Here is a 15,187-nt window from a genome sequence, read left to right on the forward strand (position 1 = left end):
GAATAGGGTTAAGAAATGCAGGTTTAAAACTAGATATGCTAAGCAGGTGTAAGTCCAGCAATCCGACGACCAGGAATTTAGCTCTAGCTTTAGCTATGTAAGAGACTAGGTAGGCCACCCATGTTTCATGAGTTCCTATTTCAGAATAAACAAACAACAGCAAAAACAGAACAGATCTTACTGGAAGAACAAGAGACCAGAAATAGAACTGACCTAAATAAGTGTGCTCACTTTTTCTCTACTGCGTTATCTTTCGGACTCCAGTTCCATTAACCCATTACTTAAGGACAAGCCCAAAGCTACTCCCATTCGGAAGACAACAGCCTCCGTCATCTAGGCTTTTTTGTTTGATTTGATTTCTTAGTTTTAATTTTTCCTAAACTCTTAATAAGGAAGAATGAAATAAAAGAAATGGGTTGGCTAGTAATGGATGATCTATTGTTGCCTTACCATTCTAAAAATATTTAAATTCCAGTTCTCAAATATGCTATATCAGGGAATGATATATATATATATATATTTTTTTTTTTAATATTCTCCTATTTTCCATGTTAGTGTATGCTGCAGAAAACACACCAAACATGCTATTGGAAACTGGGGGTAGAAACTGTATCTTGAACATATAGCATATGTAAGGTAGAAACTGTATCTTGAACATATAGCATATGTAAGGTAGAAACTGTATCTTGAACATCACTGAAGGAATACAGTAGCAAGGAGAAAGGCCAGAGATGGGGATTAGCTTTGGTTCTAGTCCTTTAGTCTGTTAGCTAATCTTACTTTAGTCAAGAAAGGTTAGGAGAAAAGTTCACCACAATCTGAGACTTTCTGTGCCTTCCTGACAAACAAGGATGTTGTGTCAGTCACTACCATCTCCCATAAAACACATTGAAAAACTAGTCAAGGGCTGGAGAGATGGCTCAGAGGCTAAGAGCACTGGGGGGTTCTTCCAAAGGACATGGATTCAATTCCCAGCACCTTACATGCACCCACATGGCAGCTCACAGCTGTCTGTATCTTCAGTTCCAGGGCATCTGGCATCCTTACAAGGCACTGGCTTTAGATAGGCCCCACATAAACTTTTAAAAGGTGAAAACTCAACTTTGTCTCTGGTTTCTAAAATAATATTCTATAAAAACATTAGGAAATGAAAATTAGCTTAAAATATTGTGGCAGTTTAAATGAGAATGGTTCCCTCTATGAGGCTCATATTTGTTTCCCAGTTAGTGACTGTTGTGGAAGGATTTAGAGATATGACCTTGTTGGAGAAGATGTGACCCTGAGAAATTTCAAAAGCTCAGGCCAGGCCCTGTCTCTGTGTCCTGCTTGTGGATCAGATGTAAACGCTCAGCTACTGCTCTAGGGCCATGCCTGCCAGCCCACCTGCCTGATTCCCCTCCACTCCCCTCCCCACCGTGATGATCATGGACTAAGTCTCTAAAACTGTAAGCAAGCCTACAATTAAATACTCTTCATATGTTGCCTTGGTGACAGTGTCTCCTCACAGCAACAGAAAGTAACTAAGGCAAACATGCACTAGTATTTTCACATAATCAAATACTAAGTAGTGATTATATACAATCTATTTTTACCAGCCAGTACGATTTAGCACTCACTCATTTAATGACAGACCCAGTGCTGAGCATTTTATAGGGTTACAGGTTTACAGGTTTACAGGCTTAGGGTTATAGGGTTTTTGTTTGGTTTGTTGAGACAAGGTCTCTTCTACATAGTCCTGGCTGTCCTTGTAGACCAGGCTGATCTCAAACTCAAAGATCCACCTGCCTCTGCCTCTCAAGAACTGGGATCAAAGGTATGTGCTACTACACCTGGTCGATTTATAGGTTTGAAAGCAAAAACCTGGTTAAATTAATTTCACTTAATTCAAGTAAAATCCTTGTCTGAAAGTGGGGGAGGGAGGAGGGACACAGAAGCTTAAGTACGTCATTACCTGACTTTTAAGTAGAATAAAAAGCAAAATTGGAGACTGGAGAGATGGCTCAGTGGTTAAAAGCACTGGCTGCTCTTCTAGAGGACCTGGGTTCAATTCCCAGCATCCAGGAAGCTCACCACTGTCTGAAACTCCAGCTCCAATTCTGACATCTTCACATGGATACACATGCAGGCAAAATGCCAATGCACATAAAAATAACAGTAAGATAAATAATTAATTTTTTTTAAAAAGGAGAAATTGAAATTTAAACTTGTAAATTCACACCAAGAAATTCCTCTCAAACAGTTTCACTGGCCTCTTTCCATTTTACCTCAAACCTACAGTAAAATCAAGAGGAAAAACACAAGTCTATCTAAAATGTACAATTAAAAGCTATTTTAAAACAAAACTAAAAACCTCTTACCTGAGCATGAAAATTGGACATAGTCGTTGTTTCTATATCTTTCTTTCCCAGTATCTCCATTTTCACTGGTGAATTGGGGAAATTATAAGAAAAGTAGTCTAAAAAGTCAGGTAAATAAGTAGCTGCCCCATGAACAATACCCATGACATAGAAAGCTGCAGAGCTTTCATTTTCACTGAATACTAAACCCACAAACTCTTCTGCAAATCTCTGCACCTCCACGGGAGACAGGCAGGAGAGCTCGTCACTGTAGGCGTGGATGACGGACGCGCCCCCGTTAGGCTGGTGCTCAACGTGAATGAGCTCCCTGAACTCCAAAGTGTCCAGCCTCCTGAGGTCACTCTGGACTCGCGGCTCCTTTAATGACACAAATGGAAAGTCAGTGTTATCAGGGATTTTTGAATCACAGTTTTTGGTATCCAAATGTTTTCCAATGCAATCTTTTACGTTATCATTTAAGACGCCTTTGGCTTCCTGATCTTCAGTAGACAGCAGTCCTGAACAGATGGTCTGAATAGATTTGCTATACATTTTTGGACGCTTCCGTTTTTCATTCTCTTTGTGTTTCTTTTTCTTTTTCTTCTTTACTTTTTTAATTTGTAAGTCTTCTATATTTGTTTTTGGTTTCTCCTTCCCACCTGTTGGGAAAAATTTTTTTTTGAAACGCCATATTTTACTTACTTAAAAAAAGAAACATGCTTTTAGGAACTGTTCGATAGTACATAAGTTTACTTGTGACGATTCTGAAAATTCAAATTCAGAGAACTTGTTTTCTATTCAAATTTTACTTTGTCTTTCCTTCTCATCCATTTTCTGCCTTTCTATACAAACACAGAGGTAGAAGGCTCTGGACTACTGAGTGAGTCAGTCTCTGAAAGTATAATCTTCCAACTGTAAAAGGCAGAAACTCGGAAATAAATATGAGCAGTAACCTTCAGGTAGTTCTCATGGATCTACCATGAAATTAACTTCATCTGAGGTTTTAAAAAATCATGTCAAGATGCCAAGGAGACTAAAAAACAAAAACGAAAACAAAACCACCATGCAGTCAGAAGTGAAGTGTGCACACTCTAACACCATCGTCGCAATGCAGAGCACATCAGTCCCTGTGCACGTCACTCCTCAGTACGCTGCACCTGCACTACCCTAAGTCAGTCAGAGCATAGAGCGGGCCAAGGCAAGCGGGAGATGACAACATCAGAATCCATTCTCATACACTAAACTCCAATATTGCCCAGGTGCTAGGTAAATAAATAAAGGTAAGAGATAAATAAAGGAGAAAAGAGAAAGACATAAGAATTGGAAGGACATTATAAGGTTTATATGAAAGAATTTATGTGAACAAAGGCAACAGACTCGGTCAAAACCTCAGAAAATCCAGGAATAAAAGACTAATCTAATCTATACAGGCTACTTAATTAGAGGACCTCTGTGTACATATAAGCACATACATCATTTACATACACACACACAATAATAATGAATATTTTTCTAATTTTCTTATATAGAAATAAGCAGGCTATGAAAATACCATGTGTATTGCAAGAAAATGCTGTTTCCTAAGCTAAATATGAAAAGGACAATAAAGTGACATTTCAGAAAAAAACTCCTTTCTTTTCTGTCCCTTTTGTTTGAGGGGTGGGAGGTGGGGACTGTTTAGTTGAACGCTGGTGTTTCACCTGCTTGAATGTCTGTATACCACATGCATGCCTTGGAGACCAGAAAAGGGAGTCACAGATAGTTGTGAGCCTCCAATTGGGGTGCTGAGAATGGAACCCAGGTCCTCTGAAAGAGCAGCCAGTGCTTGTAACCATGACTCATCTCTCGCCCCTTCAGTAGAGTTTTGCTGTTTTGATTTTTAAGACAAGATAAGCATGAACTCATGACGATCCTTCTGACTCAGCCTCTAGGGACTATGCTGCTGAGTTTACAGCCTGAGCCATCACACTCAGCTTTGTTACTCGATTCCTATGATAACTTTCCATAAGTAAAATTATCCCAACCTGCCTTTTTTAAGGGAGGATGGTTTTGGGGATGAGCCTCAAACCTGGTATCCAACTGCAGATAGCCCTGAGCTTCTGACCCTCATTCCTCTTTCCCAGACTCTGGGATTAGAGACATGCACCACCATACCCAGTATTACGTAGTGCTGAGGACAGAGTCCAGGGCTTCCTGCAGAGAAGGATGGCCATTTCAACTGACCTCCATCCCCAGCTTCCTCACAGGAGCTTGCCATGTTCCCATAGCTCTTACTTCTTTACTTTTCAGCACTGAGATGTTCTACCTATTTTCAAAACTAAATCTCTCAGACCAATACCCAAGAGACTTGACTTCACAAAAAAAACCAAAAACCTAAATATAGTATCTTTCCTTTATTTAACATTTTTTACATTGTGTGTGTGCGTGTGTGTGTGTGTATGAGTGTGTGTGTGTGTATGTGTGTGTGTGTGTGTATGAGTGTGTGTGTGTGTGTATCAGTGTGTGTGTGTGTGTATATGAGTGTGTGTGTGTGTATGAGTGTGTGTGTATGAGCGTGTGTGTATGAGCGTGTGTGTGTGTGTGTGTGTGTAAGCCTGTATGTACACAGCCATAGCATGTGTGCTGCAGTCTGAAAACAACCGTCAAGAGTAGGTTAGATTCTCCCCTTCCATGTAGATATCAGAGATCAAGGGATCAAATTCGAGTCATCAGCCAGGTGTGGCAGCTATACTTTTAACCCCATCACTTGGGGTGCAGAAGCAGGTAGATCTTTGAGTTCCAGGATAGCCAGAGCTAGAGAGAGACCATGTCTCAAAGGAAAAAAAAAAATCAAGTCATGTAGTTTTACCTTCTGAGCCATCTCACCAGCCCTGTGGATGGATGAATTCTTAACTATGCAATGAAGAACAAAACTAATTAAAAACAGAGCCTGTCAACATGGGTAAGTCTATAAAGTCCTAAGAAGTAAAATGTTCATTCTCAGAAGACTCTTAGCAGTTCTCAACCTGTGAGTCTCAACTCCTTTGGGGGTCAAATATCAGATATCCTGCATATCAGATGTTTATATTATGATTCATAATAGTAGCAAAATAAGTTATGAAGTAGCAACAAAATAATTTTATGGTTATGGGTCACCACAATATGAGAAACAGGTCACAGCACCAGGAAGGGTGAGAACCACTACTCTGATTAGTTTGATGTATATACTTCTAAAACATCAGATCAGGTAACCATCTTAAAAACAAAAACAAGGGAGCTAGTTGTAATATCTGTCTCAAGTAAGAGAAGCATCCAGATCAATTTCCAGCACTATTTATTATATTGACATATGATAAAATTTAAATATACTAAAATCAAAATGTAATTGTTCTTGTGATTACAATGTTGAGAGTTGGTCTGTTGCTATCTATTGTAATGTTAGGTACAGGCTCCAAGGTCTGGTTGCCGAGTTGCCGCAGAGATGAGAGAGTCTACAGATACACCTAAGTGACACTATGTGACGTTACCCCCAGTTATTTCTGATTGGTGAATAAAGATGCCTACAGCCTATAGCTGGGCAGAACTGAAACAGACAGGGCTTGATGCTCCTGGGCTTGGAGTCAAAGAAGACCTCAAGAAGAGAGAGAAGGTAGAGAAAGGAGAAAGACACCATAGGTTAGCAGTCAGGAAAGCATGGCTAGGAGGGCTGGCCACCTGGAGTTAAGAGCATCCCAGATGAAACAGAAGAAGTAATAACTGGGGTTATCGATAGCAAATAGATTTTAATAGCATAGAGGGTAGACATCTGCCCAGCCTTAGTGCTAATAAAGGCTTATTATGAATATAAAGGTCGTATGGGTCTTTTATCCAGGAACTAAATGATCAAAGTTGGGGGAGAAGCCCTGGATTGAGAGTGAATATTTTCTACAACAACTCAACTTTAATGAAGTATGTAACATGGCTGGAACACACCCACATGTCCAAAACAGTGTGTAGACTTCGGTAGAAAGGATAAGACCCACTAAAGTACTTGTAATACATTTGTTCCCTTAAACTAAGAACAAGTAACCCATTCTGTACAAGTTTTCTATTAAAATCTTCTCACATGTATTCTCACATGTAATTATATATAATATACACACATATATATGTGGAGTCATATAAAACTTAATACAATTTTTACACATTTTCTTTCTTTTTTAAATCAGGGTCTTGCTATGTAGCCCAAGATACCCTAGAACCCACTATCTTGTCCATGCCAGCTTGCCACCATGTTCAGGTTTCACACACACACCTACTTTTTTTAGATTTATTAAGTTTATATATATGAATGAGTGTTTTGATAACATTTATGTGTGTGTACACATATATGCCTGATGACCAAGGAAGTCAGAACAAGGCATTGGCTCTCCTGGGACGACAGTTACAGGCAGTTGTGAGCTGCCACGCTGGAAAGTGCATTAGAATCCTCTAAAAGAGCAGCAAGTGCTGTTAACTACTGAGCCGTCTCTCTAAACCCAGCTCAGTGAAAGTTTTAAGGAAAACCCAAAGGAAATGAGATTCAGGTAGAACAGATTTAGTAAGGTTTCTATTTTCAAGTGTCTGTATGTTACAACTTGTAACATTATAAAATAAATGTTATAAGGAGAAAAGATGAGTGCCAAAAAAGACAAAGAAAAGAAAAAGAAGTTGCAGGCACAGTACTCGGGGTGTACTACCCCTAACAAGCTGAGCATTTCCCTGCTCCACAACAGCGACAAATGGTTCCAGTACCTGGCCAAGTCCACACAGTGGTCAACACAGACTGGTTTTGCTGGATTCTAAAAGCCAATACATGGTATTTACAAAGGCAGGGTCACTTTTACTTGTATCATTACTGTATATTACGTACTGAGGAGGAAGGACAGTTCTGTCTTTGTTGCTTTTTAACCCCAGAATTCTTGTTTTAAACAAGATTCCTATCTACTTCCTGAGGGAATGACACTGCACACTTTCACTTCTCTAGCCCTTACAGCAACATACAGCCCTATAAATCACTATCACCTCTGCTACAGGAGTTCCCTTCAAATGTCGCAGTCATCTAAACGTTACAAACTAGTTTCTAAGCCTACTTCACTCTCTGTCTTTATGATTAGTTTCACCTACACACAGTTCAAAATGTCTCCTAATTTTTCCATCTACTTCAAAGTCAAGGTTAATATTGTATACCCCTAGAAAACTCTCAATTTGGTAGGATATTTTCATGTGTACAGTCTCTAGGAATCCAGGCGTCAGTGAAGAACGTAAGAGCTTAAGTATCTTGAGCCACAGACTGTTTCTCTCATCGCATAGGTACGTGTCACTGCACATTATCAATAAAGAACAAAACAATTAACAGACGAAGCCAAGAGGTCAGCTGAGCAGTCAGGCCAGGGAGCAGCAGCTCCAGCCTTAAAGCCCTGCCTCAGAGGCTTACAGGCTAACCGGAAGTACAGTGAAAGCACAGAGAGAATGCTTGCCGACTTCCATCCCTGGCACTACACACACAGGCGTGGTGGTGCACACCTGAGTCAGAAGACCTGAGTCCACGTGGTGATTCACAGCCTCCTCAAACTCCAGTTACAGGGATCACACACCTTGTTCTGATCTCTACCAGAACTAGACACAGGCATGGTACATATCCATGAAACAGAAACATTCCTATACCGAGAATAAATTAAAACAATTAAAAAAAAAAAAAAAAAAAAAAAAAAACAGTAGCCAGGCATAGAGGCAAATGCCCTTAATCCTAGCACCCCAGAGGCAGAGGAAGGTGGTCTACATGACTTGTGGACCACCTAGTCTAAAAGAGCTCATGGCTAGCCAAGACTACATAATGAGAGCCTGTCTCAACTTAAAAACAAGACAAAACAAACCTTAAATTAATAAATAAAAGTTTAAAAATAAATAAAAGTTACAAGACCACAGGGGCAAAAGAAACAAAAGGACTGAGAACATTAACCAAGCAGTCGCCTAATTGGTGATACATTTCTTTTAAAGTACAAAGAACACTACAGAAAGGAAAATTCTAGGTATGCAGAACTGGCTCAGTGGTTAAGAACATCTACTGCTCTTCCAAAGGACCTAGATTCAGTTCCCAGCACCCACACTGAATAGCTCAAAGTCACCTATAACTGAACTGACCTGATTACACACAGTATACACTCAGGCACACATACTAAGATAAATCTCTGAATGTAAAATTCTGAGTTGTAGAAAAATTTATTATGTAAAGAAATAAAAAATATTTATAAACGTGACAAGAATGAATGAAAATGGAGAGTCCACATTTACTGTAAGTAATATAAACTAGTTATTGTGTTTCATATTTGTTATTACAGGGTTTTTCCCCTTGGAATATAAATGTTGACCCACACCCAAATTTACTCTGAAATAAATCCAAGTCAAAGGTTTGATTAGCAACTGTTCACAGTCTATTAACCATCTAATTTAACAGACTAGCCAATGCCTTCCCAGCTGCCTAATGCGAACATCACTGATTCAGACATTCCTAAGTAACTCTGAGATTCTTTATCTCTATTGTAACATAAGTTGTTTTATATGACTTATTATGTTACTGCCCAACATACTACACCAAAATTCTTCCTACTCTTCCCCATGTACAAACAGTAATGAAATACAGTTTACTAGGAAACAAGAAACAAAGAGGATGTTTGGGGATTTTTTTTTTTTTTTTTAAACAAAAAGGATACTCTTAATCAAGTAAGAAACAGAATAAACTAGCACGCCTTCTGGTTTGGCTCAGACTAAGTGTCCTCCTCAGTCCTGTTCTATGACGAGTAGTTATACCCCAGTATCTGTAGGAAGGGATGTCACCATCTCTACCGTGACAAAATTACTTTAGCCTTTTATTTCAAATTATATAAATATGGTCACAAACTAATAATGCACACACTAAATTATACAACTTGTTTTTAAAATAATTTATGTTTGTGAAGCTTAACCATGAAAGCCTTACTAGTTCTTGAAACACATACACCATGCAGGCTACCAAGCAGACTATAGTTCCCACCATGCATTTACTCTTCACTGTTACAGCCTTCTTATTCTTAGTAAAGAGCAAAATCAAATAGCATTTCTTATTTTAACAGCTCGGCTAATAAGTATGCTGAACAGTATACAATGTAGGAAACGTTCACTAAATATAACTTACTTTTCAGTAAACTCTTCACATCTCCATTTTCCTTCTTGATCTCACTCATTACTTTATGTTTCTTTCTCTCTCTCTCTTTTTCTTTGTCTTTCTCTTTAATTTTGTCTTTGATTTTATCTGAAAGACAAAAAATATTTTAAAATGTTACAATCTTTTTTTCTCCATAAACTTTAATTCAATTTCTAGAGGTATAAAATACATAAGCAAGTTGAGTTTGGTGGCGCATGCCTTTGACTCCGGCAGAAAGGAAAGCTGAGGCAAGCAGACCTCAGGGAGCTAGAGGCCAGTCTAGTCTACACAGCAAGTTCCAGGGTAACCAAGAGCAACAAAATGACACCTGGCTTCAAAAACAAAACAAAACAGAACAGAACATACCACCCCCACCAAAATCGAAAACAAAATAAACACAATACATCCAAAAACCACGACTGGAGGGAAAAATGCCTTTTTTTCTTTCTTGGTTATACCTCAAATTTTCTACATTTCTTCTTTTATTGAACATATACTATATATCAAAATTTATCATGCACATTTAATTTCAATGATTATTTTTCATTCATTTTATGTCAACCAAAATATAGGATTAATTTCAAATCACATAAACTAATTGGCTAAACTGAATGGTAAGTATTCTGAAAAGTTATAGCTCTAAAATTGAGCACATTCCTACTGTTAACAAACCTGAGACATGGTGCTGGATGCCATCTTCATGGGAGTATCATCAGAAGTATATGAAGGTGTAACGACTGCACAAGACTAGATACTAAGCTCCCTCACCCATCCACGTCTTAGGAAGAACATGACTAACACAGCTACCCAGTGTTACTGTGATAGTAAAGATGGGGCTGAAGGACTCATTGATAGGACCAGGCAGTGGTGGCACAGGCCTTAATCACAGCACTCAGGAGACAGAGGCAGGAAAATCTGAGTTTGAGGCCAGCCTGATCTATAGAGTGAGTTCCAAGATGGCCAGGGCTACACAGAGAAACCTTGTCTTGAAAATCAAAAACAAACAAACAAGTCCATTATTTATATCCTAAAAATTCAAACAGTTTTATGAAATGTATACTATCGCTGGGCAGTGGTAGTGCACGCCTTTAATCTCAGTACTTGGGAGGCAAAGGCAGGCGGATTTCTGAGCTCGAGGCCAGCCTGGTCTACAGAGTGAGTTCCAGGACAGCCAGGGCTACACAGAGAAACCCTGTCTTGAAGGGGGAAAAAAAAAGGAAAAAAAAAAAAAGAAAGAAATGCATGCTATCTTGTTCTTGTTTGGTCACTCAATTTCCTATGACTCTAGCCAAGGGTAAATATATACAAAATGAAAACAAAGTAATACTGCCCTTGCCTGCAAAAGCTTGTTGCTGCTGTTGTTGTTGTTACAAAGCTGTAACAGAAGCACACAACCTTGTAAAATGGAGTTTAGCAATGTATATGAATACCGCAGAATCCCTTAAAAATGTCTCCTTACTTTCTTTTAGTAAGCGGCCTCCTAATCCAGGCTATAGTCATGATAACTACACCACAGTCTCAACTTGAACTTACCAACAGAACATAATACAATCTGCAAATTTGCATTTTTCAACAGCCACCTTAAAAGAAGCACGGGTGAAATTACTTTTAGTAACATGTTTTATTTAATCCAATATATCTAAAATATCATTTCAACATGGTGTTTTTAAATTACTGAAATATTTTACATTTACACCTCTTACAGTCTCTCATCTTTGTCTGTCTCTGTCTGTCGGTGTGTGCGGGTGTGGGTGACAGAGATAGAGAGTGGGGTACATATCACAGCATGTGGAGGTCAGAAGACAACTTTACAGAGTCAGTTCATTTCTTGAACTTTTACAGGAGTTCCAGAGATTAAACTCAGGCCGTCAAGCTTATGCAACAAGTGCCTTAGCCCGCTGGGCTGTCTCACCAGCACTGAAATCTGAAATCCCAATCTTAACTGCCTCCACTAAATTACATGTAATTCTGTACCATGAAAAGCTGTCATAACATGAGGTTGTTCCATGCTTGAAAGACAGAAGTTCAAGGTCAGGCACTGCAAGCATGGTAAGTAACAAGCCTTCAGAGCCCTCGTCTCAGCTGTACACTTTCCACGCTGTCATTTCTCCATCTCTTCATAAGAAAGGGCTGAAAAGACTGGTTCTTTGATTCATTTATTTTCATGACCAAGAATTTAGCTGGCTGTAGTGGCTCATGTCTTTAATCCAAGCACATGAAAGGCAAATGCTGGCAGACCTCTGTGAATTTGAGGCCAGCCTGGTCTACACAGTGAGTTCCAGGACAGCCAGAGCTACATAGTGAGAACATGACTCAAAAAAAGTAGTTTTCTCCTTCACAGTCTAAACTAAGGCTTAGTATAAACTTTCTAACTAGTCTCTCATCATAACTCTTGGAATAACAGTAACAATTATTCTACTATATGAACAACACACAGTTTAAAAAGTCAAACTTTCCATAAGTACAATTTTATCTACAAAGTGTTAAAAGGTATCAAGACATTTATTGGCAACAACAACAACAAAAAACAGAAGACTAAAACTGGATGTTCAGAACAAGCCCCTTACAGGAGCTCATTCTTGACAATGGAGGGAAAAGAATCTTTTCAGCAGACAGCACTACACCTGGATAGTCACAGTCAAAACAAAGGGACTCCTGAGACCCCCTAAGGCATCCCCACGTGGTGTATGTGGGGGTGGGGGAAATACTGCACAAGGTACAGTGTGTCAAGGAAAAGAACTGATAGGCTAGAGTCACTGACATTCTTTAACAGACACTATCCAGAGATCAGAAAGGCAAACCACAGAAGGGAAACAATCTAATTAACTACTACTATTCAATGTAGACTCTTCCTACACTTCAACAAAAAACGCCAGATTTTAAAATGGGTCAAAGACTTCCCCATAAAAACTGTACAGAAGACAAATAAATAAGCATGCACGCAAAGGTGTGCTTCACACAGTCTGTCACCGGGACTACAAGCCACAGCATGTCACCATATGACTATAAAATTGGCCAAAACACAGAACACTGTCAGCACATGTACTAGTAAGCACATGGAACAGGAATTCTCATTTGTTGCTAGTGGGAATGCAAACCACTACCCTAGAAGATTGTTTTCTTACTATACTATACACACTTTTATAAGATTCAATATATTTCACTGCTTAGTTTTATCCAAAAGAGCTAAAAACTTAGTTTCACACAACAATATATACATAAATAGTTATACTAGGTTCATTCATAATTATCCAAAACCAGAAGGAAGCAAACAAGATAGTCTTCAGTGGATGAATGTAAACTCTGGTACATCCATGATATTCTTCAGCACTAAAAGGAGACAGAAGCTATCAAGCCATGCAAAGACATAGGAAAATTTACATGAGTATTACTAACTGAAAAAAAAAAGCAGTGTAAAATACCACATACTACATGACTTCAACAACACAGCATTCTAGAAAAGCCTGGAGCCTGATTGCTAACCATTCTGGAAGAATTGGCAAGCCTTCGGCTCCAATGAGAAAATCTGTCCCACAAAAATAAAAAATAGTTTTAAAAAAAGTAAGGGCCACCAAGATGGCTAACCTGTAAAGCACCTGACCACATGGAACCCAAATGAAGATGGGAAGTGAGAACCAACACCGCCAAAGTTGTCCCTTACCTCCACCCAGAACTACGGCATGCATGCGTGCATACTAACAAAAAGAATAAAATGTGGTATCCCAAGGAATGACACCCAAATTGACGTCTGGCCTCCCCATCTATGCATACAAAATAAGCAACAACAAAAAATGTTTAGAACACAAGTAGAAACTAGATAAAAATCTTCCTGAAATAGTACATGAAAACAGAGAGGCTATCATATGTATATGTATGCATATATGAACACATATGTATGTGTGTGTGTATATATATACACATACATACATACACACACACATATATATACACACACATATAAAAAAATACATATATATACACACACATACACACACACAAATATCCATCCACATAATCAGATTTTTAAAACAAGGGAACTTTATATATACATGTTAATATATATTATATACTTATATATAATATGTAATCTAGTTATACATATATATACTCTTGTATATTATATGATACATAATATGCATATATCACGTATAAATATATTTTTTAAAAAGTGTTGATTTCCAAGTTGTCCTTTGCTAAACAGTGATATGATCATTCAGTCACTCAAGAATTCGAACAATGAACTCTGCTCAAGAAAATAAAGTAGTAAACAAAAAGGAAAGTAAGGTGGGACAGGTGGTAGTAGTTCACACCTCTAATCCCAGCACCTGGGCGGTAGGCAGATGGTGCTCTGAGAGTTCAAAACCAGCCTAGTCTACAAAGTGAGTTCCAGGACAGCTAGGGCTAAAGGAGAAATTCTGTCTCAATAAATAAGTTAATGAATTAAAATAATAAGGTAAATAGAAGTAGAGGACATGCACACAAGGCTCAGAAGGCAGCCCATCTATGTGAAGTACAAACAGGATAACGACAAAGCAGGACTCCCAAGGACAGTACACAGGACCCACACAGCCCTACACAAAGAAGGGCATCTTTGATCTGCATAAGTTACATCTGCAAATGTATTATAAGCACTATAAGCATTGGTTATTGCACTAAGATATGGGAAATGATTAGAAATACACTGAGTTAGGGTGGGAACATAGCGCACCTGATAAAGCGCTTCCTCAAAGCACACAAAGCCCTGTATCAATCTCCAGCAGAAGTAAACCACATATGGTGACTCCCATCTGTAATCCCAGCACCGAGGAGGTGGAGACGGGAGGATCACAGCTTCAAAGTTACTCTATCCCATGACCCACACAATTAGTAAAAAGGAAGTTCTTTTAACAGGTTTACTAGTTGCTGGAGAAATGGCTCAACAGTAAGAGAACTTACTGCTCTTTCAAAGGCTTAAATTCCCAGTACCCACAAGGTACCTCACAACAATCTGTAACCCCAGTTCCAGAGAATCCCACAAGCATGCGCATGGTATACACATGTGCATGCAGGGAAAATATTCATACACATAAAGTAAAATACATAGATCCGTAAGAAAAACTAAAAGGCTCATTAGAATTTATTTAAGCCTCATAAAATTTCAAACTGGAAGTTCTTATGAATTACTGAAAAAACTCTATTCTAAAGCTTTCAGCTACTATACATTTTTGAAACAAATATTCAAATAGGCTTCATATTATCAGTTTTAACTATCCTGCATATAAGCCTCAAGTCATCATTATGAAGCTTATGAAATCAACTGATCCGAGCAACCCCCCTAGAAATCTCCCTGTCCCTCCCACAACCAGCCACGATTAATACATTGCGAGAAATAGATCAGAGCACTAGTCGGAAACAGAAGGAAAAGAAAATGAAGAAGCAGAATGGACAACGGATGTGCAAAATGAAAAGATGACTAAAGAAGTAGAAGATACAGGAGACAAAGGACACTGATGAAAGAAAAGATCTCTATGATCAGTGATCGGGACAGAGAGGATTCCTCACAGCCTCTCCCTGGCATACAGCTAAGAAAAGTTACCAACCCCAGCAAGCCACTCCTCCTTCGGAGGACCTCTGCAAAACACAGGCCTCTCCATCAACTTTTCTCACTGTATTTCAGTATATTGTAATATAC

At 38.7% G+C, this 15,187-nt stretch overlaps 1 protein-coding gene across 2 annotated transcripts in view; it reads right to left on the minus strand.

The window, feature by feature from the left end:
• Positions 1–15,187, minus strand: part of Rsbn1l (round spermatid basic protein 1 like) — a 57,708-nt gene that overhangs the window by 26,137 nt on the left and 16,384 nt on the right. The window contains exons 2-4 of one of the 2 annotated variants that reach the window (XM_076913145.1): positions 9,508–9,624; positions 2,805–2,995; positions 2,358–2,714 (exon numbers count right to left, since the gene is read on the minus strand). In XM_076913145.1, the coding sequence (XP_076769260.1) occupies positions 2,358–2,714; positions 2,805–2,995; positions 9,508–9,624 (665 nt within the window). Of the gene's footprint in view, positions 1–2,357; positions 2,996–9,507; positions 9,625–15,187 lie in introns of both variants that reach the window. The other variant, XM_034519313.2, reaches the window with a different exon arrangement.

The sequence above is a fragment of the Arvicanthis niloticus genome, chromosome 15 (assembly GCF_011762505.2).
Source record: "Arvicanthis niloticus isolate mArvNil1 chromosome 15, mArvNil1.pat.X, whole genome shotgun sequence".
NCBI lineage: Eukaryota > Metazoa > Chordata > Mammalia > Rodentia > Muridae > Arvicanthis > Arvicanthis niloticus.